General features: G+C 46.9%; 1 protein-coding gene and 1 long non-coding RNA gene across 2 annotated transcripts in view; one reads left to right on the top strand and one right to left on the bottom strand.

Annotated features, from left to right (window-relative positions):
• LOC307206619 overlaps positions 1-25,949 on the bottom strand; it is a 143,335-nt gene that overhangs the window by 17,240 nt on the left and 100,146 nt on the right. The gene's annotated exons all lie outside the window — the stretch shown is intronic.
• MUSK (muscle associated receptor tyrosine kinase) overlaps positions 11,913-25,949 on the top strand; it is a 55,292-nt gene continuing 41,255 nt past the window's right edge. Inside the window, exons 1-5 of the mRNA XM_079958910.1 lie at positions 11,913-12,226; positions 23,034-23,160; positions 23,779-23,930; positions 24,776-24,903; positions 25,044-25,185. Of these exons, the coding sequence (XP_079815036.1) occupies positions 12,148-12,226; positions 23,034-23,160; positions 23,779-23,930; positions 24,776-24,903; positions 25,044-25,185 (628 nt within the window). The 5' untranslated portion in view covers positions 11,913-12,147. The remainder of the gene's footprint in view (positions 12,227-23,033; positions 23,161-23,778; positions 23,931-24,775; positions 24,904-25,043; positions 25,186-25,949) is intronic.

Here is a 25,949-nt window from a genome sequence, read left to right as displayed (position 1 = left end):
ATCCTCTGAGCATGCACACACTACGTTGTCATCAGCATACTGAAGCTCTATGATGGAAGTTACGGTAACCTTACTCTTTGCTTTCAGCCTGCTCAGAGTGAAGAGCATTATAGCCCAGTAATGATAGTGAAAAATAGATGGAAACTTAAATTATTTTGTAGGAATACTTTTTTTTTTTTTTAGAGAGAGTAATTTGACTTGGGCCTTCTCGGTGGTGACACCTGCCCTGTGGAACGCCCTCCCACCAGATGTTGAAGAGAAAAACAACTACCAGATTTTTAGAAGACATCTGAAGGCAGCCCTGTTTAGGGAAGCTTTTTGTTGGAAGCCGCCCAGCCAGATGGGTGGGGTATAATTAATTAATTATTACAGTGGTACCTCTGGTTACAAACTTAATTCGTTCCGGAGGTCCGTTCTTAACCTGAAACTGTTCTTAACCTGAGGCACCACTTTAGCTAATGGGGCTTCCCGTTGCCACCATGCTGCTGCCCCCCAATTTCTGTTCTCATCCTGGGGCATCCTAAGTTCTTAATCTGAGGTACTACTTCTGGCTTAGCAGAGTCTGTAACCCGAGGTGTTTGTAACCTGAGGTACCACTGTATTATTATTATTATTATTATTATTATTATTATTATTATTATGGATGGCATATACAGCCATTATGCCTTGTAGCCATTGGAAGCCTTATCGTTCATGGGTTTGTCTAATCCCCTTTTAAAGCCATCTAAGCCGGTGGATCTAACCCAGGGATGCAGGTGGCAGGTGGGTTAAACCACAGAGCCTAGGACTTGCTGATCAGAAGGTCAGCGGTTTGAATCCCTGCGACGGGGTGAGCTCCTGTTGCTCGGTCCCTGCTCCTGCCCACCTAGCAGTTTGAAAGCACGTCAAAGTGCAAGTAGATAAATAGGTACTGCTCCGCCGGGAAGGTAAACGGCGTTTCCGTGTGCTGCTCTGGTTCGCCAGAAGCGGCTTAGTCATGCTGGCCACATGACCCAGAAGCTGTACGCCGGCTCCCTCGGCCAATAAAGCGAGATGAGCGCCGCAACCCCAGAGTCGGCCATGACTGGACCTAATGGTCAGGGGTCCCTTTATCGGTGCCACATCTTTGCAATAGCAAACTCCATAGTTTAAACCATGCACTCTATAAAACAAGTATTTCCACAAGCCTGTCCTGAATCTCCCACCTTCAGCTTCACTGAGTGACTCCTGGTTCTAGTATTAGACAAGAGCCCTATTCACTTTCCCCTCCAAGCAGAATTGTATGTACCTCTATCATGTCTCCCACCTTCTGTGCCTCTCCCACTGCCCCCAAAATCCACAGTTACAGGCAGCAATGCTTCTGGACTTCCATCCTCCCCTTTGTGGGTCCTATTAATCATTTCCTCTCACATATTTTATGAAACTCCAAATCCTTTACCTTTTCCATTATGTCCAGAATTCAGCCTTAAACTTCAAGCGATATTCCAATCCTACTAACAATTTTAACTGTTTACAATTTCCCCCATTCCTTGTTAAAATTCTGGTCTTCCTGATTTCTGACTCTACTGGTCATTTTAGCCATTTCAGCATAGTCCATTAACTTCATCTGCCATTCTTCTCTGGTAGGAACTTTATCTTCTTTCCATCTCTGGGCCAGTAACATCTGTGCCGCCGTGATCGTGTACATAAATAGTCTTTTCTGCTCCTTTGGGATTTTGGCACCTAGAATTCCTAAAAGGAAGGCTTCAGGCTTTTTTTTTTTTTTTTTTAGCAAACGTTGTGTCAGGGAACTGCCAATGGCTCAAAGGGGAGAGATAGAAGGGCAGTTGTGTTACAGCCTCCGAAAATCTTGCAAAGCAGTTCCTCTTCCAGTGAGGAGGAAAGCCCCACCTCCAGTGAAGAAGAGGTGCAAGGACCAGAGGATGCTAGGAAGAGCCTTAACACCGAGCCTGAGCATGCCGGAGAGGCAGGAAGCACACCCTTGCCAGCACCCATCCTGCGCAGTAGTCTGAAGCGCAGGGAGGGGTGGAAAAGGCTGGGGGTGATGAGACTTTTATGTTGGGGGGGTACAAAAACAGACCACTCCCGGATACTACTAGAAATTGAGCCAGATATGAACTTATGACACTCTTCAGTGTAAATAGTTTGCACCCAAATAAAGCCTGTAAAAGACAGGTCGGAGTCTTGCCTGGTTACTCTCCAGCAACCGCAACAGCACCTGACAGGTTGTTTTAAACATTTTTTTCAACTCATTATATATCATTTCCCAAAATCATTTTCTACCTTATAATTCCACCACATATGATAAAAGGTGCCTTCTTTTTCCTTACATTTCCAGTGTACATTTGAGCATGTTTTGTACATATTTGCTAATTTACTAGGAGTTAAAAACCACCAGTACATCATTTTCATATAATTTTCTTTCAGCGTATAACATGCCTGTGAATCCCAGTTTCTGGAGACCACAGGAAGGGAGAGATGCTCTTGCACTCAGATCTTGCTTGAAGGTTTCCCATGGACATCTGCTTGGCCACTTTGAGAAGAGGATGCAGGAATGGATGGACCACAGACCTGATCCTACAGGCTCTTCTTAAGTTCAACTTATGATCCATTTGTGGCTGGCTAAACCTCACATTATATTCTTAGCTTGCTCCTAGTGACCAGGTTATATGAGGTTCCATCATCGCAGGGTGTGTCCCTCCACAAATGAGTTGAGTTATGGTGCATCCAAACATGATCCAGGGCCATGGGAGACCACCCATTCTCCATTTGGAAACGCATACCAAAGAAAAACAGCCAACCGTAGACTCAGTGGTAATATCAATCCACACTTAGTTCTTAATTGAGTACAGATGCACAAACAGACTCTGCCCAGGACCTTCCCTTGCCAGGCCATTCCTGAAAATCCTAACCCATCTTTCAAAACGTCTCCCCATTGTTGTTATGGGACCTTCCCGAGAATTCACAAGAACTGGTGAAGCTTCCAGAAGGCTTGTATCTGGGGCCATATCAATCAAAAGTTCGAACTGAACCTGGCCTTTGGTTAGCAACAACTCTCTCTTGCAACGTAGGGACTCGCCTTTTCAATGAAAAGCTTTGTGGATCACAAAGTCAACCAGCAGATGTCAGCGTCGGTATAGAGATTTCAGCTGGGAGTTCCAGCAACGAAGAGAGGTTTAATATTCAGTGTGTCGCTTTTACTGTTTAGCCTGAACTCAAGGAATCAATTGTTTGGTGAAAGACAACATGTCAATACTGATGGAGTTGGGAAATCAAAGCTAGAAAAACATATACATCCAGCAAACTGAGCGATGCCGGGGTGAGATGAGGCAAGAAGAATCCACTGGGATTTCTGCTTATGATCGCTAAATGATAAATGTTCTGGCCATAGTTCAGAGGTGGGTCTCATATTTTCCAAGCATAAGGTTGCAGGTTCAACCTACAGCATCTCCACGTGTAAAAGGATCTTGGGTATCAGGGCTAGGATAAACTTTGGGGCCTTTGGAGAGATTCTGCCCCAGGCAGTATAACTTCAGATACCAGATGCTGGACAAAATCAGCAGAGAAGGGCAAGAAGAGCCCAAAAACCCCTGATTTGCACGCAGAAGGTCTCAGGTTTAATCTGTGGCATGTGCAGTTGAGAGGTTCAGGTAGCAGGTGATGGGAAAGACCTCTGCCCCCAATTCTAGAGAGGTGTTGTCTCCCATCAGCAAAGAGCAATGCTGGCCGAAATGGACCCAAGGTCTGTGTCAGCTTTGTATGTTCAGAGAAATCGAAGTGTTCTGTTTCACTTTCATTACAGCAAAGAGCGATTCAGGAAAGCTTGGGCTGACTATAAAAAGACCTAACACTTGTGTCACTTTGAGATTGCTCTCCTTAGCTACTCAAAGCCTAGCAGCTGGCTCATGGCCTTTGTTAGTGGCTGATCTCATTGTACTCGCTCCCTGGCAGGTGTCTGCATAACATAAGCCAGCCTCGCTGCCAACAGCTTTCTTAAAATGCTTCTGTGGCAATGGCCTGATGAGAAAAGTACCGTAACTCCTGCTGGAAAAACAGAGGCAGACAAAGAAAGTTGCTTTGTTGATGGGAGAAATAAATGGCTTTGTGGTCGGAGAAGATGGGAGACGATCACAAATGGTGGATTGGAAGCCAATGGATTGGAAGCCAATCTCCTTCCTTCTTTTTATTTAGTTATTTTTATTGGTAACTTTTAGACATAATCTATCTTGTCATTAATGTAATGACACCTGTAATGTGGAATTAACTATGGTAACTATGGATATATAACAGATGGATTATGGTAAAAGATGGAGAAAATTAATCTTAAATATGAAATCCATGGTGGGAAGGAGTTCTGAAGGTTCAAAAGAACCTTTTACTTTAATGTTTGAAATGGTCAAAGTTAAATGTATAAAATTGTATAAAACCAATTACAAAATTATTAAAAAAAAGAAATAATCTATCTTGGATTGATAGATCAAACTGGTAGCTGTTTTTCAAAGGGAATCTTCAATCCACCCAGAGGACTTTGCAGCAGTCTGGTGGAAGTGTACAGTGGTACCTTGGTTGTCAAACTTAATCCGTTCTGGGAGTCCATTTGACTCCTAGAATTGTTTGAAAATCAAGGTGCGGCTTCCGATTGGCTGCAGGAGCTTCCTGCACTCAATCGGAAGCCACGTTGAATGTTCAGCCTCCGGAAAACATTTGCAGACCGGAACACTCACTTCCAGGTTTGCGGTGTTCGGGAGCCGATTTGTTCGGGAGCCAAGCCGTTCAACAACCAAGGTACCACCAAACATGAACAGATAGCCATTTGGGGCTCTTTTCCTTTTTGGCAGTGAATTTGGCAGAATCTACAATATCCTGGTCACATTGTGTTCCTTGCTTTCCTAATTGTGACAGGTCTGTGGACAGTTTCCCCTTTGAAAGAACATATTTCTGTTGTGCAATCTCCCTGCTCTCCCCCCACCCCCCCCCAAAGCTCAACAACTGAAGAAATATTGGTTTCTTAATTTTGGGTCCAAAAAAAGGTGTCGTTTTATACACAGAAAAATACAGTACTCCCAATTCTATTATCCTCTAAACATTTGGGCCAGATTCTGCCTAGGCGCTGCTGGTCCCCAGAGTAAGGGCAGGGTTAGATACAGTGAGGAAGCTGATTCCCTCCCCCCCCCCTTGGAACAGATTTCAGTGGGACGTGACAGTCTGTTGTTATCTGTTTTCTCAGAGCAAAACAGCTTGTCCTTTCTAAGTATTTGTATTTGCTTCAGCAGTGCTCACCATCCCAGGCAATGATGATTTATTAGCGTCCAGAAAGAGTAAGGTCCATCAAAGGCTGGGAACACAGCCCAGCACAACACACCCTTCAATCTGGTCATCAAGCTCCCCTTTGCAAAATATATAAATTTTGGAGTGACTGCAGCACACTTGAAAGCAAGCAAGATCTGGTCCTGCCAGGCCCACCAGTTTCAGTCTCAGGCAACCCATTCTGCCTCTCTTTATAGCCAGTTTCACATCAAAGTGCTTCTGGGTGTTTCGTTAAGATTCCTGTTTGGCAACTCGCACAAACCCTTAAAGCAGAGACAGTCAATGTGGCACCCTGCAGATGTTGTTGAACAACAACTCCCATCATCCTTGGCTGTGCTGGCTGGGGCTGATGGGATTTGTAGTCTAACAGTCACCTTGGCTACCTCTGCTCTAAGGCACAGGTGGGCAACGTGTGGCTCTTGCGCCATTTGACGTGCTCTCTCTCTCTCTCGCTGAGAGAGCCAGCGTGGTGTAGTGGTTAAGAGCAGTAGACTCCTAATCTGGTGAACTGGGTTCGATTCCCTGCTCCTCCACATGCAGTTGCTGGGTGACCTTGGGCTAGTCACACTTTTTTGAAGTCTCTCAGCCCCACTAACCTCACAGAGTTTTTGTTGTGGGGGAGGAAGGGAAAGGAGAATGTTAGCCACTTTGAGACTCCTTCGGGTAGTGATAAAGAGGGGTATCAAATCCAAACTACTACTACTACTACTACCCTTCTTCTTCTTCTTCTTCTTCTTCTTCTTCTTCTTCTTCTTCTTCTTCTTCCCCAAAATCTCCTTAAGTTGCCTCATTCTTTCACCCCATCAGAATTCCTTCCTTCCTGTTCGTATCCTCCTTATTTTTCACATATGTTAATTTGTGTGACCCCCCCTCCCCCAGCCCTTTCTATATAGTTTCAGAAGAATTTTGATTGTCTGGGCATTTTGTCTGATAAAAAATGCATTTTTTAAAAAAGCATTTCCTTGATTGCAAAAATAGGAAAGCTTTTGTACCAGCTATCTGAGAATGGCCGCTTACACGTTTTCATCGTGAGCGGTGGTTACAGCCTGCCGAGGTACCTCCAAATACCTAAAGAGCCTCGCCATGTTTTGCCGCTCCTCTCCTGTCACCGCAGAGCATTGTAGGCACTGCCAGGTCCTCAGTTCAAATCAGCCAATCCATGACAGCCTGGGAGCTGGTGCTTGGAGAGCGGACCTGAGTATTGCAGTCTTCACTCAGGTCCACTCCTCAAGCATAAAAGCGGGCCGACGCTGTTCTCTGTAGCCCAGTTGGCCTTAGTTGGTAGGCTTCTGAATATCTGCCACTTAACACTTTCTAAGAAGTGTACAATAAAGTAAAGGTAAAGGGACCCCTGACCGTTAGGTCCAGTCACGGACGACTCTGGGGTTGCAGCGCTCATCTCGCTTTACTGGCCAAAGGAGCCGACATACAGCTTCCGGGTCATGTGGCCAGCATGACTAAGCCTCTTCTGGCGAACCAGAGCAGTGCACGGAAACGCCGTTTACCTTCCTGCCGGAACGGTACCTATTTATCTACTTGCACTTCGACATACTTTTGAACTGCTAGGTGGGCAGGAGCAGGGACTGAGCAATGGGAGCTCACCCTGTGGCAGGGATTCAAACCACTGACCTTCCGATCAGCAAGTACTGGGCTCTGTGGTTTAGAAGGTTGCACCAAATATACATTTGAGATAAAATCAGGCGGTGGCAGTGGCAGCGAGGGGAACTTATTTTAAATGCCTTCTGAAATAAAAAGGTCTTCACCAAGCGCAAGGCAAATGGGGGCAAAATGTAATCAGTTATATATCATTTGCAGACTCAAAGCGACAACAACAGCAAATGTCAATCGTAGTCACTGGATTGAGTTCCGGACATGGGACGAAGAATAAGCAAACATTGGCAATTTTCACTCTCATCTCCACTTTTGACATAATTCTCTGACACCCCTGTCTTCCTAAAGCAGGCATAGGCAAGCTTGGGACTACAACTTTTGGGACTACAACTCCCATCATCCCTAGCTAACAGGACCAGAGTTCTGGGATGATGGGAGTTGTAGTCCCAAAACATCTGGAGGGCTGAGTTTGCCTATGCCCATCCTAAAGCTTCTGCACACCTCAAAATCACAGTTTTAAAAATAAAGAAATGTATTGTTAAGAACCACCCACAACTGTGATGATTGCACTACTATTCTGAGAAATAAGGGGCAAAAATTGGGTTTTTGTACTCTGAGAAAGCATGAGGAAGTCAGAGGACGACAACAATTGGATGATGGTGTCATGTACATGCTCCATAAACAGTGAGTGAAACAAGCACTTGTGTGTTGCCCTCACTGAAAATGAGTTTTGCAGAATTTCAACCTCAGATTACAGTGGAACCTCAGTTCCTGAATGGCTCTGTTGTCATACATTTCAGTTCCCGAATGCCAAAAACCCGGAAGTAAATGCTTCAGTTTTCGAACGTTTTTCGGAACCCGAACATGCGATGCAGCTTCTGCTGAGTGCAAGACGCTCTTGCAACCAATGAGAAGCTGTGCCTGGGTTTTCGAACATTTGGGAAGCTGAACGGGCTTCTGGAATGGATTTCGTTTGAGAACCGAGGTACCACTGTATAGCGGACCTGAGTTATCTCAGTTTGTATGACTGTTGCTGGCATGATAATAAAATATGCTCTTGCTCCCTGGGCAGCAGTTTCTGACCAGCAGGTTTTTTTTACAGCTATCGATCTTCTAGTTGCATGACTCATTTCTCTTTTTTGGGTTGGGGGATGGAGTTACAAGCTTGGTGGATCAGGGGAACGCTGTGGACATAGTGTATCTTGATTTCAGTAAGGCTCTTGACGAATTCCCCTACGATATTCTTGCGAGGAAGCTGGTAAAATGTGGGCTGAACGAGGTAACTGTTAGGCAGATTTGTAGCTGCTTGACTGGCGGAACCCAAAGAGTGCTTATTCATGGTTCCTCGTCATCCTGGAAAAAGTGACAGTTGGGGTGCCGCAGCGTTCTGCCAAACTGGGAGGGGTAGCTAATATTGCAGAAGACAGAATCAGAATTCAAAATGATCTTAACAGATGGGAAAACTGGGCCCAAGCTAAGAAAATGAATTTCAACTGGGAAAAATGTAAGGTTTTGCACTTAGACCGGAAGAACCAGCTGCACAAATATAAGATGGGGGACATCTGGCTTACTAGCAGTACATGTGAAAAGGTTCTAGGGGTCTTGATGGATCACAAGCTTAACAAAAGTCAACAGTGTGATGCAGCAGCAAAAAAAGCCAATGCTTCAACAGAAGGATAGTTTCAAGGGAAGTAATAGTACCACTAATACCATTCTATTCTGCCTTGGTCAGAATACCACTCTTAGACCCGTCAAGTGTCCCTATTTTCCAGGGATGTCCCTGATTTAGAGAAGCCGTTCCGGTTTCTGATTTGATCCTGGAATGTCCCACTTTTCATTAGGATGTCCCTGTTTTCACTGGAGAAATGTTGCAGGGTATGAAGAAGAAGAGAAGAAGAGTTTGGATTTGATATCCCGCTTTATCACTACCCGAAGGAGTCTCAAAGCGGCTAACCTTCTCCTTTCCCTTCCTCCCCCACAACAAACACTCTGTGAGGTGAGTGAGGCTGAGAGACTTCAGAGAAGTGTGACTGGCCCAAGGTCACCCAGCAGCTGCATGTGGAGGAGCGGAGACGCGAACCCAGTTCCCCAGATTACGAGACTACTGCTCTTAATCACTACACCACACTGGCTGACTGGTTATCCGACCCCCAAGCCATCTGAAGACAATTCTGTATAGGGAAGGAAGGTTTTTTTAAAAAAAGTTTCATGTTTTATTATGTTTCTAGAGTCCTGTGCTAGAGAGTGCTAGAGTCCTGTCTGGTCAAGTTGTGTGGGATCAATTCCAATCTGTTACCTCCGAGGATGTGGACAGGCTGCTTGGACGAGTGAAGCCAACCACCTGTCTCCTGGATCCTTGCCCATCCTGGCTTATAAAAGCTAGCCGGGAAGGACTGGGCGATGGGCTTCGTGGGGTGGTGAATGCTTCCCTCCGTGAGGGAGCCTTCCCAGACCCGCTGAAAGAGGCGGTTATTAAACCGCTTCTTAAAAAACCATCTCTAGATGCGGCCACGATGGCCAATTATCGCCCAGTCTCAAACCTTCCATTCTTGGGCAAGGTGATTGAGCGAGTGGTTGCTGAACAACTCCAGGCACGCCTGGAAGAAGCGGACCATTTGGATCCCTTCCAGTCGGGATTCAGGCCTCATCATGGACTGAAACTGCCTTGGTCGCACTGGTTGATGATCTCCGGCGGGCTAGGGACAAAGGTGAGAGCTGTTTCCTAGTTCTGCTGGATCTCTCAGCGGCGTTTGATACCATCGACCATGACATCCTTCTGGACCGTCTTGAGGGGCTGGGAGCTGGGGGCACTGTCATACAGTGGTTCCGCTCCTTCCTCCTGGGCCGTGTTCAGAAAGTGGTGGTGGGGGATGAGTGTTCAGACCCCTGGGCTCTCACTTGTGGGGTGCCTCAGGGTTCTGTCCTCTCCCCCATGCTTTTCAACATTTACATGCAGCCGCTGGGAGGGATCATCAGGAGGTTTGGGCTGGGTGTTCATCAGTATGCAGATGATACCCAGCTCTACCTCTCTTTCAAATCAGAACCAGTGAAGGCGGTAAAGGTCCTGTGTGAGTGTCTGGAAGCGGTTGGAGGATGGATGGCGGCTAACAGATTGAGGTTGAATCCTGACAAGACAGAAGTACTGTTTTTGGGGGACAGGAGGCGGGCAGGTGTGGAGGATTCCCTGGTCCTGAATGGGGTAACTGTGCCCCTGAAGGACCAGGTGCGCAGCCTGGGAGTCATTTTGGACTCACAGCTGTCCATGGAGGCACAGGTCAAATCGGTATCCAGGGCAGCTGTTTACCAGCTCCATCTGGTACGTAGGCTGAGACCCTATCTGCCTGCAGACTGTCTCGCCATAGTGGTACATGCTCTGGTTATCTCCCGCTTGGACTACTGCAATGCGCTCTACGTGGGGCTACCTTTGAAGGTGACCCGGAAACTACAACTAATCCAGAATGCGGCAGCTAGACTGGTGACTGGGAGCGGCCGCCGAGACCATATAACACCGGTCTTGAAAGACCTACATTGGCTCCCAGTACGTTTCCGAGCACAATTCAAAGTGTTGGTGCTGACCTTTAAAGCCCTAAATGGCCTCGGTCCAGTATATCTGAAGGAGCGTCTCCCTCCCCATCGGTCTGCCCGGACACTGAGGTCCAGCTCCGAGGGCCTTCTGGCGGTTCCCTCACTGCGAGAGGCCAAGTTGCAGGGAACCAGGCAGAGGGCCTTTTCGGTGGTGGCGCCCGCCCTGTGGAATGCCCTCCCATCGGATGTCAAGGCGATGGACAACTACCTGACATTCAGAAAACATCTGAAGGCAGCCCTGTTCAGGGAAGTTTTTAATATGTGACATTTTAGTGTATTTTACATCTCTGTTGGAAGCCGCCCAGAGTGGCTGGGGAAACCCAGCCAGATGGGCGGGGTACAAATAATAAATTATTATTATTATTATATGTTGGAAGCTGCCCAGAGTTGCTTGGGCAACCCAGTTAGACGTGTAGGGTATGAACAGTAAAATTATCATTATGGAATGGGACTTCTTTATTTTAATCAGAGTAATGTTGGAGAGTATGCACTCTATTCTGCCTCTGCGTAAGTAAGGGGGCACCATGAGAGAGGGCCTTTTCTGCAGTGGCTCCCCATCTGTGGAATGCTGTCCCCAAGGAGGCTCACCTGGTGCCATATTTTTAGGCGCCAGGCAAAAATGTTTCTCTATAACCAGGCCTTTGACTGATTAACACCCTTTTAAATCTACACGGGTGGCGCTGTGGGTTAAACCACAGAGCCTAGGGCTTGCCGATCAGAAGGTTGGTGGTTCGAATCCCCATGACAGGGTGAGCTCCTGTTGCTCAGTCCCAGCTCCTGCCAACCTAGCAGTTCGAAAGCACGTCAAAGTGCAAGTAGATAAATAGGTACTGCTCTGGCGGGAAGGTAAAAGGCGTTTCCGTGCTCTGCTCTGGTTTGCCAGAAGCAGCTTAGTCATGCTGGCCACATGACCCGGAAGCTGTACGCTGGCTCCCTCGGCCAATAAAGCGAGATGAGCGCCGCAACCCCAGAGTCGGCCATGGCTGGACCTAATGGTCAGGGTTCCCTTTACCTTTTATGAGCTATGGGTCTGTTTTTGTTTCATTATGTATTTCGTGTTCTCGTTTTGCATTTTCATGTTGCGAACTGCCCTGGATGAAAGGCCGAGACTTTTTCCTTTTTGTTCAGCCAAAACATGCCAGAATTCAGTTCTGGCACCTCTCAGGTGGGCGCCATTGCCCTTCTAAGAGAACAAGGGCGCATTCCAGCACCTCTTTTTCTAGAAAAAACAGCACCGTGAAAGGCGGTATACAAATTTAATAAATACAAATGAAACGTGAAAGAAGAACGCTGCGTTTGTTGGCTCTTGGCCACAGCAGAGGCCGGGCATTTTCTGTCGCCCTGGCTCAGCTATTATATTAGAAAGGCATCGAGGGCATTGTCTGCTGCCGAATGTTTGCTTAGAAGGAATTCTAAAGGGATTTGTGTTCTCTTGTTTCATGAGCCCCCACGTTTTGATACTGACCTAAGTGGAAGCACAGCAGCTGGTCCTGTCCATCACTGCAAGCAAGTGCGAGGATTCCTGATTATACTTAGTACCCACAGCAGGGACAGTGGCTGAGAGGGACGTTGCAGCAAGCCGTGCTTCAACGGGAAGCCGTCACGAAGGAATATGCCTGCCTTTGGCTGAAGGAGACGTATCCCTTTCTCCCTCCTGGATTAATCATGAAAGACGCTTTCAACATTCCACTGGTCCATTTCTTCACTCTTGCGGCCTTCAGCTTGGCTGAGAAATCTCCTAAAGGTTGGTGTAAGCTAATGTCCATCTTCTATTTTCTTTGCCCCCAGTTTTATACTTGCTCCGAAGCCTGTGATCGAGATACAAGCCGCAGAAATTTGCACGAGGGAACTCCTTTCTCCCAGCACTGTACCTGCGATTGCCTTCGAAGGAGAACCGGTGTCTCTTTTGTGTTTACAAAACTGCCGTATCAGTGGCGCTGTGATGGAGGAAGGAATTTCTCTGGGCTGTTTGCGTGGGAAGGCTGCTTATCCTCCGTATCATGTTAAACACAAGTGATAAGACAGAAACCTTTTTCCTGTGCTGTGAGCTGGAATATGCTCCAGCTAGCAATGCTTTGAGACTAAGTCCCACTGAACTCTGTGCGACTTGTAAGTAAATAGATAAGACCATCAGGCTGCATGAGATAAATCTTCAGAAGTGTGCCAGATAGGAAGATATAGGGATGCTTGAGGAATTTGATCTTTGCCCATTCAGTGCAAGTTAACTGATGTGATTTGTATCTCCCAGACCAAGGTGTGGATTAGAATTTAACAGTGTAATTCTCTCTGTGTTTGTAAGCCCTACTGTGTTCAATAGGGCTTTCCTGTAGTTAAGTTTGCACAGGACTGTAGCCTCATCTGTTTATCCACTGACTTTGGCACTCCTTGCATGATTCAGCTAAAAACAAAACAAAACACGTCAAATATTTATTCTGAAAGCCCATATAGAAATCACATTCAGAGAGAAAACACACTTTAAAAGATTCACTGAAATACAGATTGATAGACAGATCTTCTCATACAGCTATATATGTTTCATACACACAGATCCAAATATTCATTGCAGCCTTGTGAACAGTTAACAGCATTCAATTTTAGTCGGACCTATTCCTGCTTTATACCGTATTTTTCCATGTATAAAACGCCCCCATGTATAATACGCCTCCTATTTTGGGGACTCCAAATTAAGAAAACACCCCCTCAGCACTACCCATGTATAAGACGAGCCCCAATTTTAAACCAAGTTTTTTGATAAAATTTCTAGTCTTATGCATGGAAAAATACGGTATGTTTTATATCTACCTATGCATTTGAAGATGTGTAACTATATCTCTTAAATATATGCAATTGCATAGAGTGTCATACCTCTATGGCTCATGATCGAGTTTAAACTTTGACGGACTTCAGTTTTTAATTTTCAGACTTCAGTTTGTAAACGATGACTTCAGCTGACATTTTACAGATCTGTTTAGGGCCCAAGTGACACATTTCTGGAAGTTTGGCGATCCTCCCCCCATTGTTCTCTTTTTTTTAAAGGGAACTCTGAGAGAGGTTGACATTGAAGAAGGAGGGCAAGTTGTAGAAAAGGAGCTGCTTAACTTTCTGTCTGTTCAGCAACTTTTGACTCCCAAGGACTCCCAAGACACCCCCGAATAAAAACACGGTTCACACATCCTCTTTGTTTTGGTTTTTGGCATAATTTTGGCCACAACTTTATTGAATTACAGTATGTGAGTGGTTGCTTAGGCACTGGTTAGCGACTATCTCTTACCACTTGGAGGTGGGAACAGAACTGACAACCGCACCCCTGAGGAAGTCAGTAAGGGAAAACAATTTTGGGGAGAAAATAAAGCTGGGCGCCAGGCTCTCCCCTCTCCCCAAATACTCCCAGGGGCTCTTGCATGGCCCTAGCCCCTTGCCAGGGGTTCAAACAAAAGCATGGTGAGCCCCTAGATTCCTTTAATCGAATACCCTTGCAGCAGCAGCATTGGAGGGGCAGGCACAGCCAACCATACCCCCTCCACCAACCAAAAATTAACCAATGCCTAAGCGCAACCTTGTAGGGACGTGGGTGGTGCTGTGGGTTAAACCACAGAGCCTAGGACTTGCCGATCAGAAGGTCGGCGGTTTGAATCCCCTGTTTGAACTGTTCTTGGGTCCCTGCTCCTGCCAACCTAGCAGTTCGAAAGCACGTCAAAGTGCAAGTAGAGAAATAGGTACCGCTCCGGCAGGAAGGTAAACGGCGTTTCTGTGCGCTGCTCTGGTTTGCCAGAAGTGGCTTAGTCATGCTGGCCACATGACCCGGAAGCTATATGCCAGCTCCCTCGGCCAATAAAGCAAGATGAGCGCCGCAACCCCAGAGTCGGTCACGACTGGACCTAATGGTCAGGGGTCCCTTTACCTTTACCTTTACCTTTAACCGCAGCCTTACAAGTTGTGATGTGATAAATAGGGACCGCTTACCAGCGGGAAGGTAAACGGCGTTTCCGTGTGCGGCTCTGGCTCGCCAGAGCAGCGATGTCACGCTGGCCACGTGACCCGGAAGTGTCTCCGGACAGCGCTGGCCCCTGGCCTCTTAAGTGAGATGGGCGCACAACCCCAGAGTCTGTCAAGACTGGCCCGTACGGGCAGGGGTACCTTTACCTTTACTTTAGGCAAAACCCAAATGGCACCAGCCAATCAGCCAAATGGTAAAATTCCTACCAGGCCCCTGCCCCAAAGCAGACGACCCTATGACAAGGTCAGCATGAACAAACCCTAAATAAAGGGAGGGTGGGCGGTAATCCGATGTGTGCAGCGAAAATAGGAAGCTCAACGCTGCGTGCAGGGAACATATATAGCACCCCCATCAATCAAATAAAATTTCAACAATAAATTTTCCCCAACAACAACTGAAGGTGTCCAATCAAATTTGTGGCCATCCAAACTAACCTGCTCAGCAACAGGGGATGTCATGGTTGCTCCCACCACAACACGTGCTCTCCATGAAGGAGAACCCGCTTTGTCTGTTCAACACCGTCCCCATATTCGACTCCCCATGGCTTTCTCTCTGTGAGAGAGAAATTTGGAGAGCCTGTACCTTTCCCTACTTAGCTGAGAAAGCAGATTGACAGGTGAACTTCTGGGTGGACATATAGCAGAAAGGGGATGCGGGTGGCACTGTGGGTTAAACCACAGAGCCTAGGGCTTGCCAATCAGAAGGTCGGCAGTTCGAATCCCCACGACGGGGTGAGTGCCCACTGCTCGGTCCCTGCTCCTGCCAACCTAGCAGTTCAAAAGCACGTCAAAGTGCAAGTAGATAAATAGGTACCGCTCCAGTGGGAAGGTAAAAGGCGTTTCCGTGCACTGCTCTGGTTTGCCAGAAGCGGCTTAGTCATGCTGGTCACATGACCTGGAAGCTGTACGCCAGCTCCCTCGGCCTGTAAAGCGAGATGAGTGCCACAACCCCAGAGTTGGTCACAACTGGACCTAATGGTCAGGGGTCCCTTTACCTTTACCTATAGCAGAAAGGGAAAGAGTTAGCAGCCACTATTCTGCTCTTGGTTACTGCCTGCCAAGCTATTATTTTCATTCAAAATTTCCCCAAAGCACTGGATGAAGCAGATACTCAATTGCACATAACACAGAGGTTGGCCGCTAAGACCACGGGTTGTGCAAGCAGTTTTTATCAGTTCAGGATGAACACTACTTATAAACTATTTTTCACATGGTGGTGGGAGGGGGGGGGGGAAATGTGCTGGGAGGAAGATTTACACAAATATTTCAAAGAAGTGTTTGCATGAACTTAATTAAAATACTGGCGGTAAGATTGTGACCACAATCCAACTGCATAATGCTGTCAACAGCTTTTGTAAATAGAACAGGCTGAGTCACAAGTCGAAAACATTAGCTCCTAATTAGCTGCCTGGCCCATGAAAACTGGTGCCATGGCACTTTTTGTTGTCTAAGTGCAAGGAAAGAAAGAGTTGTATCCAGCTAAATCGTTGTGCAAAAGGAACAGCTTCCATGAGTACAGCAGAGGAGAAAATCTACTCTGAGTGTGGAAATGATTTAGTAGCTGGATGCAACCCCCCAAAATGGATGGCATTCTTTCCTTAACTCTGCACGAGGGAATCGTGATCTCTCAGAGAAACACCCACACTTGATTATTATTTTTCTAGAGAAAGCAAAAGGATGTCAGGCTTATGTGGATCATCATGTGTCACACTAGACTTTAAAGATGCAAAAAAGCTGTCAAGAAAAGCCTAGGAATGTCTTTTTTTGCAAAAATTTGGCTCAGTACAGAGCTCCAGTGAGAGAATGAATATTAGATCCCACATACCCTCCAACATTTATCCGATGAAAACAGGAACATCCTATTCCATAATAATAATAATAATAATAATAATAATAATAATAATAATACAGTCAGATCTCAGAACTCGAATGTAATCCATCCCAGAAGACCGTTCGACTTCCGAAATGTTTGAGTTCTGAGGCACAGCTTCCGATTGGTTGCAAGAGCTTCTTGCACTCAAGTGGAAGCTGTGTCAGACGTTCAAGTTCTGAGGAATGTTTGAAAACGGGAACACTTATTTCTGGCTTTTCGGGGTTCGGGAACTGAAACGTTTGACAACGGAGGCGTTCGAGTTACGAGGTTTGACTGTAATAATAATACAGTGGTACCTCTACTTACAAACTTAATTTGTTCCGGAGGTCCGTTCTTAACCTGAAACTGTCCTTAACTAGAGGAGTGCTTTCGCTAGTGGGGCTTCTTGCTGCCGCTGCGCCGCTGGCACACAATTTCCATTCTCATCCTGGGGCAAAGTTCTCAACTCGAGGTAACTCTTCCAGGTTAGCGGAGTTTGTAACCTGAAGTACAGTACCACTGTAACAACAACAACAACAACAACACCCCCACCCATCTAACTGGGTTGCCCCAGCCACTCTGGGAGGCTTTCAGCAAATATAAAAACATAATAAAACATTAAACAGTAAAAAAACCAGTTCCCTCTGCATGGCTGCTTCAGATGTCTTCTGAAGGTTGAATAGTTACATATCTCCTTGGCTTGGGGGCTGCATAACTCCATACTCTCTAACATTGATGAAAATTGGGATGTCCTAAGGGAAAAGGAGGGGACGCAGGTGGCGTTGTGGGTTAAAGCCTCAGCGCCTAGGGCTTGCCGATCGAAAGGTCGGCGGTTTGAATCCCTGCGGCGGGGTGCGCTCCCGCTGCTCGGTCCCAGCGCCTGCCAACCTAGCAGTTCGAAAGCACCTCCGGGTGCAAGTAGATAAATAGGGCCCGCTTACCAGCGGGAAGGTAAACGGCGTTTCCGTGTGCGGCTCTGGCTCGCCAGAGCAGCGATGTCACGCTGGCCACGTGACCCAGAAGTGTCTCCGGACAGCGCTGGCCCCTGGCCTCTTGAGTGAGATGGGCGCACAACCCCAGAGTCTGTCAAGACTGGCCCGTACGGGCAGGGGTACCTTTACCTTTTAAGGGAAAAGGACATTCTAGGATCAGATCAGAAAGTGAGACGGTTACAGTAAAACTGGGACTGTCCCTGAAGAATAAGGACACTTGGAAGGTCTGGATCTCAAGGACCGCAAGGATTCCAAAGGATCCTTCCTCTTACCGTCATGTGATCTGTTCCCTATGGCTGAAAACCTGAGTAGCAGTGGGTCGATCTCACCTACCCCAACCCCTGCTTGATTCTGAGTGGCGCTTAGAAAACCAAGCAACCATCCCCCAAAATAATAAATAAATTCCAAAATTGCTCAGTCAGTTTCAAGGCATTTCCAGACCAGTTCAGATGACTTCTTATTTCTAAAGGATGTTCATCAGGATTGTGGCAGAATCTGGCTTCCTCACCAAGTATGCCCTGAAACACCCTTCCCTGACTGCTGCTGTATTGTCAGCTGATGCTGATACTTTGGTGACGATGGTGGCAGCAAAGGAGGGTCTCTCTTCTCCCTTTCTGCCCACTCGCTTTCATTTTTAATGGTGGTAGGGAGACAGGAAGAGGCAGCCCTCCTGCCATTGCATAAATAAATGGGTGGGAGGAGAAGGGACAGTCAAAGGGGAAGGGAGTTCTCCAGCTTGGATTACAATCCAAGCCAGAGAAGAACTTTCAAGGGGGAGTGGGACCCAGTTCAGAATATTGGTGTGCTTTATGAACGGGCCATATTTGTATCCTGAACTAGGTCCCTGGCAGGGCCGTCTTAAGCATATCTTGCGCCGTGGTGCAAAGCTCCCTCCATGCCCCCCCCCCGTTTCCTACAGTTGTCGACCGTTTTTTAGGGAGGACAGCGCTGCCGGTGGGGTTGGAGGAGGCGGGCAGTGGCCGGAGGGTAGCTCCTCTGGTGGGGAAGAGGCGGAGGCTGGATGCGGTGGCTCCCAGCTCAGCTGGCTGCTTCGTGCCACGGTGACCACGGCAGATGGAGGATCCAGGCATGGCGCTGCTTCGGCGCAGCATGGCGGAGGCGGGTGAGGGTGGCAAACTGATGCCGGGAGGCACTGTGTCCAGCCTCCACCTCTTCCCTGGCGCCCTCTGGAACTTGGTGCCCTGGTGCCCCGCGCCACTAGACTCTATGGGTAAGACACCCCTGGTCCCTGGGACATTTTGCAACATCCCTGGCAATGACAAGGAGCTGCAGCTCCCAGCCTACTCCTGGTGAGCAAACCTGCAAGTTATGCCTTTGCAATCACATTGTGATGGCCTGGGAATCCGATTCAGAGGCTGAACCGGAGGAATCCCAGCCTGCACAAGAGTCCCCGCCTCCAGGGCTGGCTGAACTGGGGCAGGGCCTTGTTTCTGAAGCGCCTGCACCTGTGCTGGATCCTCAGGAGCAGGCACCAGGTGGATCCACTCTGGCTCCGGAGGTGGTTGAGGACACAGTGCCTGAAGGTGCGCCTCTCCCAGCCCTGTCAGGGGAAAGTGAGTCTCCCCCTGGGTCCAGTAACCCTCCAGCCTCTCCTGAGCTGCAGAGGCTCAGGGCAGAGAGGCGGAGGGAACTGGTTTCTCCCAGGAGGAGTGCTCGCCTTAAGGCCAGGAGAGGCGGGTCTCCTGGGGGCCGGGACTGCCCCTGGTCTCAGAGAAGATAAAGGCTAGTCAGCCCGGTCCCAGGTTGCGGGAGCAACGTCATTGAAGAGCTGTTTCGGCCAGCATCCAGTCCTGTTCCCCCAGAGTTCCTGTCCTTGCCCGGCTCCTCGCTGTGGACCCCGCTTCGCCCATGGAGGACTGTCTGCCGACCCTCGACTCAGGTCCTGGACCTCGCCCCACGGTAACCTCCCCCCTGGACCAGCACACACATATTTTGCTCTATTCTTTTATATATACATATAATTTTTTATTGGTTTTACATAAACTGTATACATTTTAACTTTAACCATTTCCAAACATTAAAATAAAATGGTTATATCAAACCTTCGGACCTCCCACCCACCCCCGTCAGAATCTCCGTTACGACCGAGCTGATAAAGCTCATCCTCCTCCGATCTAGTCCTTCGGAGTCCTCCAACGATAATTAACGACCTGAGCCTTTGATGAGGCCTCCAGGCATGTGCCCATTATGCAGAGAATCAAAGAAGCAGAAGTGATGAGATTTATGGCTACATCGCTAAGAGTTTTATTGCTAGCTACGCAGACAGAAAAGAAATCATCCTCTCTCTGTGAGAGCAGAGAGCAACCAAAACAAACAAAGGAACAGGAAACCAGTAACGTCACATCCGTCTCCTGTCTTCCTTGAGACTTCCAGCAGTCTGGAATGTGTGGAATGCAAAACAGAGTCTTGTGACTCCAAAGCACCGCACAGTGGTAAACAGAAACTAACACCCCCAATGGTTTCATTTCCAAAGAAAATATATTCTTTCTCCTTTTTCTGCACCTTTTACCGTTATCTATCTGTTATATATTCAAAGTTTTATATCCCTGCCAATGATTTCAACTGTTTACAGCGGTCTTTTAAGTACAGTATATTAAAGATTATTCCAGTCTTTTAAAAATACTTGATCTTCCCGGTTTCTGATCTTTCCCATCGGTCTCTCCATTTCTGCATACTCCATCAGTTTAGTCTGCCATGCTTCTCTGGTCAGCACTTATCTCTCCTTCCTTCTCTGGGCTAGAAGCATTCTCGCTGCTGTCGCTGCATACATAAACAGTCTCTTGTCTTCTTTTGGTATCTCTTCACCTATTACACCTAACAAAAAGGCTTCTGGATTTTTTTAAACAAAAGTTTTATTTCTTTTTTTTTAAAAAAATATTGACAATTTTCACAAAACAAATTATTCAAACAAATCATCTTCATTATTCCCCCCATTTTTCCCCTCCCACCTCCCCAACAAACCCTCCCTCCCCCCTACGACTTCCCTCAGCTCCTCTTTCTGATTTCTCATCCCATTTTAACTTCTGCATATTATAAAATTGTATATATCCTTATATTATCTATCTACTATGTTAAAAGGTAAAGGTAAAGGTACCCCTGCCCGTACGGGCCAGTCTTGACAGACTCTGGGGTTGTGCGCCCATCTCACTTAAGAGGCCAGGGGCCAGCGCTCTCCGGAGACACTTCCGGGTCACGTGGCCAGCGTGACATCGCTGCTCTGGCGAGCCAGAGCCGCACACGGAAACGCCGTTTACCTTCCCGCTGGTAAGCGGTCCCTATTTATCTACTTGCACCCGGAGGTGCTTTCGAACTGCTAGGTTGGAAGGCGCTGGGACCGAGCAGCGGGAGCGCACCCCGCCGCAGGGATTCGAACCGCCGACCTTTCGATCGGCAAGTCCTAGGCGCTGAGGCTTTAACCCACAGCGCCACCTGCGTCCATCTACTATGTTAACCCTCAATAAATTTGTGTATGTTTATTCAAAACCTGGGACGCAGGTGGCGCTGTGGGTTAAAGCCTCAGCGCCTAGGGCTTGCCGATCGAAAGGTCGGCGGTTCGAATCCCTGCGGCGGGGTGCGCTCCTGCTGCTCGGTCCCAGCGCCTGCCAACCTAGCAGTTCGAAAGCACCTCCGGGTGCAAGTAGATAAATAGGGACTGCTTACCAGCGGGAAGGTAAACGGTGTTTCCGTGTGCGGCTCTGGCTCTGGCTCTGGCTCTGGCTCTGGCTCTGGCCAGAGCAGCGATGTCACGCTGGCCACGTGACCCGGAAGTGTCTCCGGACAGCGCTGGCCCCCGGCCTCTTAAGTGAGATGGGCGCACAACCCCAGAGTCTGTCAAGACTGGCCCGTACGGGCAGGGGTACCTTTACCTTTACCTTTATTCAAAACCTGCCAAGGAGTTCAATTAAACAAAAGTTTTCTTAAACATTTTCTTTAACTCACTGTATATCATTTCCCAGAAGCCTTTTACCACTCCACAAGACCACCACATATGGTAAAAGGTACCCTCTTTCCCTTTACATTTCCAACACAGATTTGAACTAGTTCTATACATTTTCGCAGTTTTACTCAGTGTTAGGTATCAACGGTACATCGTTCTCATATAGCTTTCCTTCAACGAACAGCATGCTGTATTCATACGTTACTTTTTTAGTGGCAATCTTTAAAAACAAATCCTCATTACTGAGGATTTCATTAGTAGGATCTCAGGTGGAAGCTGGAGACCCAAACCAGCATGTTACTAGACCCATTTGAATGTGTGCCAGGGAACAGATAAAACTGAGCAGAAATCCAGCCGTTGGTTCGACCATCCCTGATCCAGATCTCATCCATGCTTAGGACTTTCTAAGAGACAGATGTTTTGACTCTCAGGCGTAAGCTTGCCTCACTCATGATGCCCATTTGGTAATTTATCTGTAAGGAGGGCAATGTTTTAACATCCTTGGATGGCCAGGGGATGCTCCCAGCTGCTTGTAGCATTCTCTGTAGAGTGCTGTAGAGAAAGTGCAAAACGGATCTGTCAGCAATATCTAATTCACCCGGCACTCGATGGATGTCTTTGGCAAACATACATTGAAAGAATTGTTTGCTGTGTGCCTTTGTACGCCAAGAAAAGGAAAAAGAATTTGCAGGAGGCGCCCTTTTGATCTCCATTAATCATAACTTTGTGACATGATATAAAAGTATTTACAGTTGGATTAAACAGGGTGTCTATATATATGTGTGTGTGTGTGTGTGTGTGTGTGTGTTTGTCAGCTGTATCACAAAATCTGCTACACCTCCAAAGAAAAAGAAGTGAAGTACGCCCTGTATTTGGGAAAGGGGGGAGAAAGTCAACTTTGTTAGCATTTTAACGAGAAAGTACCTCATTCGAACCTTGCAAAATGGAATACAACTACCTGTCAAGTAAGAAATTCTCCTAATTTTCTGGTGCAGTTCTCTGACCAAATAATGTAAACACAGGAAGGTTTACATAAAATTGCCCACATTCAAGGAAATATCACTAGAGTGCATCGTATTAGGGAAAAACACTAGGCAAAAAAATGTGCATATTATTAGTCAAAACAGCATAAAATGGATTATTAGGAGATGTTTGCATCAAAATGCTGGTGCCACTTCTTATCTCTGAAGTTCTAAATGGCCTAGGCCTAGGGGGCATCTTCTGCCGCAGTAGATTCATCTTCTACACTTAATATTTTTTAAATGAGGTCTTGCTCATTTCCACCATTTTTGGTTTTGCACACATCAGCAATTAACTGAGAATGGCACTGCAAAATTTGGAGTAGTGCCAGTTACAGAGAAGTGTGGTTTTTGAAGGATGGCTGTCTTTCAGTTCATACATTGCTTTGTAAAGTGTGCGTTGGATAGGATTGCCTTTAAAACTGAACTGAACGGAATTTCTCCCTCATCCCAAATTACCTGATTGTCTCTTCTTTGTCCTTCATCTTGATAACTTTCACTTGGGTGTAACTGGTTTTGTCTTCTAATTTGCCCTGAGGGCTTGCTTTGTGCATAAAAGACAGGTATATCTCTTTTGAGTGAACTCAAGAGTCTACCAGAAGACAGAAGCGCCTGGTGTGCTCTGGTCGATGGGGTCATGAAGAGTCGGACAACAACTAAACAACAACTAGACTCTACCATGAACGTTACTAGTGTTCTTAAGCCATCTTTCTTTTTCCTCCTTCTGTTTGCAGCGCCCATCATCACCGCTTCTCTTGAAACAGTGGATGCCCAAGTCGAAGAGGTGGCCATCTTTGAGTGTGTAGTCGAGGCTTATCCTCAGGCAGAGATCACATGGACTCGCAATAACATTCCCATCAGGTAAAAATTATGTGGGCAAAAGATTTTCACATTGCCACAAATGAGTTAGCGAAAACCGATGCAAAAATACTGTTGGAGATTTAAGGAGGGGACCCCTCCCTAAATCCTACAAATTAATAAATGCTAGGATTCGGGTTATTTGGGATATGAAAGCAGAATGCAAGCTGCAGAGGAAATCCTGGCCTAGCTTATGCAAAACAACATGACCGAGCTACATCGATCAAAAGAACAATCCATTAACAATATGAGACAACTCCTTCTCCCTTGCTCTGAGCATAGCTGTCAACTTTCCCCTTTTCTTCTGAGGAATCCTATTCGGAATAAGGGAATTTCCTTTAAAAAAAGGGGAAAGTTGACAGCTATGGCCCTGAGGTGTGAACAGAGAGTGGGGATTTGGAAGGTTGCCAGGGTAACTGCTCTAGGAGCAAGGGTGGCAGAGTATTTGCTGGTGCCGCACATTAATTTTCACACATTTTTGAAAAAAAAAGAAAATAGGTGTACGCCTATTTCACATATGTGAATGTGATAAGCCCACATTTCACAACAAGTGAATAAGCTCAGGTCTGCAACATGCATCTTTTAAAATGCCCCTTTAATGCACTTAAATGTATTTTTCAGGTTCTTTGACACACGGTATAGCATAGAGAAAAATGGGCAGCTCCTGACCATTCTGAGTGTGGAGGAAAGTGATGATGGAGTCTATTGCTGCACTGCAAACAATGGCGTAGGGGTACCAGCAGAAAGATGTGGTGCATTGCAGGTGAAAATGAGTGAGTATACACCCGCCATACTGAACGTATAGTTGGCTTTGTCCTCACATGAAAAAGAAATGGCGCTGTGAAATTTTCCATTGTGAACTTTAAAACGTTTTTCCCCCAGAGCGTTTTTTTATAGCTGTGTAGATGCAGCCTATGTTTCAGTCTATTTCTGCCCTTGGGATGCATCTGTGATTTGGGACATGGTTATGAATTGCTCATAGCTGTGGCAGTTGCCTCATGAGACACCCAACTTCGGGGATGTGTAGTCAGGATAACTTACAGTGAGCCAGTGTAGTGTAGTGGTTAAGAGCGGTAGTCTCATAATCTGGTGAACCGGGTTCGATTTCCCGCTCCTCCACATGCAGCTGCTGGGTGACCTTGGGCTAGTCACACTTCTCTGCAGTCTCTCAGCCTCACTCACCTGACAGAGTGTTTGTTGTGGGGGAGGAAGGGAAAGGAATGTTTTCTAAAGGCACCGTGTCAGCCAGCTGCCATTCCGGTTCTGCCTCCTTGTCTCCCATTATTTCCCAACTTTTCCCTCATCTGCCTCTGAGCTGTGACCTCCCTCAAACCCCTGTTGTAAATCTATACTGTCTCCCTCTTCCTCCTCCCTGGAAGGTTCAGCCTGGGGAGGCGGTCTCCACCATTCCTCCGTCTCTGCCCAGTCCCTGACAGGGGTTTAGGGAAAGCTTTGTTTCTGCTCTGAACTATAAGAAAGTGAATATACCTATAGCACAAATAGTGAGAGTAAAACAGGGCTGTTGTCTCCCCCACCCTCCTTTTTATAGTCTTACTTGACTTTTGATTATGTGTCAGCTATCGCTATCTCCATCTCATTTTGACCTTTTTCGTTTTAGAACCCAAAATAACCCGCCCACCTTCCAATGTGAAAGTAATAGAAGGCCTGAAGGCTGTTCTTCCATGCACTACGATGGGGAACCCCAAACCTTCAGTATCGTGGATCAAAGGAGAAAATGTTATAAAGGTGAGCAACCCATTTCATGTGTGAGTGGTGGCTCTGGGTTCAAAATACCCTTATTGACCCATCGTCTGAAAGCTCCTTAGCCCTGGTGTAAAGCAAATCCCTTCCTTTCTCACTCTGGGCCTTTTTTTTTTTTGTGGCAGGAAAATGCTCGTATTGCTATTCTTGAATCAGGCAACTTGAGGATTCATAATATTCGAAGAGAAGACAGTGGTCACTATTGGTGTATGGCAAAGAACAGCCTTGGGACGGCGTACTCAAAGCCTGTAACTTTGGAAGTGGAAGGTGAGTGATCCATAATAATAATAACGTCACTAACATGCCACACAATCATATTAGCAATGATACGTAATCACACGGTCTGAAAAGAACTGAATATGCTGTGAGATGCGGGTGGCGCTGAGGTCTAAACCACAGAGCCTAGAACTTGCCAATCAGAAGATTGGCGGTTCGAATTCCTGCAACGGGGTGAGCTCCCATTGTTCGGTCCCAGCTCCAGCCAACCTTGCAGTTCGAAAGCACGTCAAGTGCCAGTAGATAAAAAGGTACCGCTCCAGCGGGAAGGTAAATGGTGTTTCCATGCGCTGCTCTGGTTCGCCAGTAGCAGCTTTGTCATGCTGGCCACATGACCTGGAAGCTGTCTGCAGACAAACGCCGGTTCCCTTGGCCAGTAAAGCAAGGTGAGCGCTGCAACCCCAGAGTCGTCCGTGACTGGACCTAACGGTCCCTTTACCTTTTATGCTGTGAGAACAATGACAGAGATAGAAGCAAACACACCTTATGGGTAATGTATAAGTGGAACCAGAATCAGCAATTTCTAGGCAGTAGCCATTGGCTTTTGTCTCTCTAAATGAGCCTTCATGTCCTCAATCCAATATTAATTGGCAGAACTTTCTGACTGTAGCTGGGGAGGAAGCATTTTGAGGTCCATCTTGGGCACTCTGCCATGTTGGACCCCTGGTGACTACAGTGGCACCTTGGTTATCAAACTTAATCCATTCTGGGAGTCCGTTCAACTCCTGAAACCATTCAAAAACCAAGGTTGGGCT

This window comes from Podarcis cretensis (genome assembly GCF_951804945.1).
Source record: "Podarcis cretensis genome assembly, chromosome: 17".
In the NCBI taxonomy this organism is placed as follows: Eukaryota; Metazoa; Chordata; class Lepidosauria; order Squamata; family Lacertidae; genus Podarcis; species Podarcis cretensis.
The sequence above is the reverse complement of the archived record's forward strand: the minus strand, read 5'-3'. Positions and strand labels throughout refer to the sequence as shown.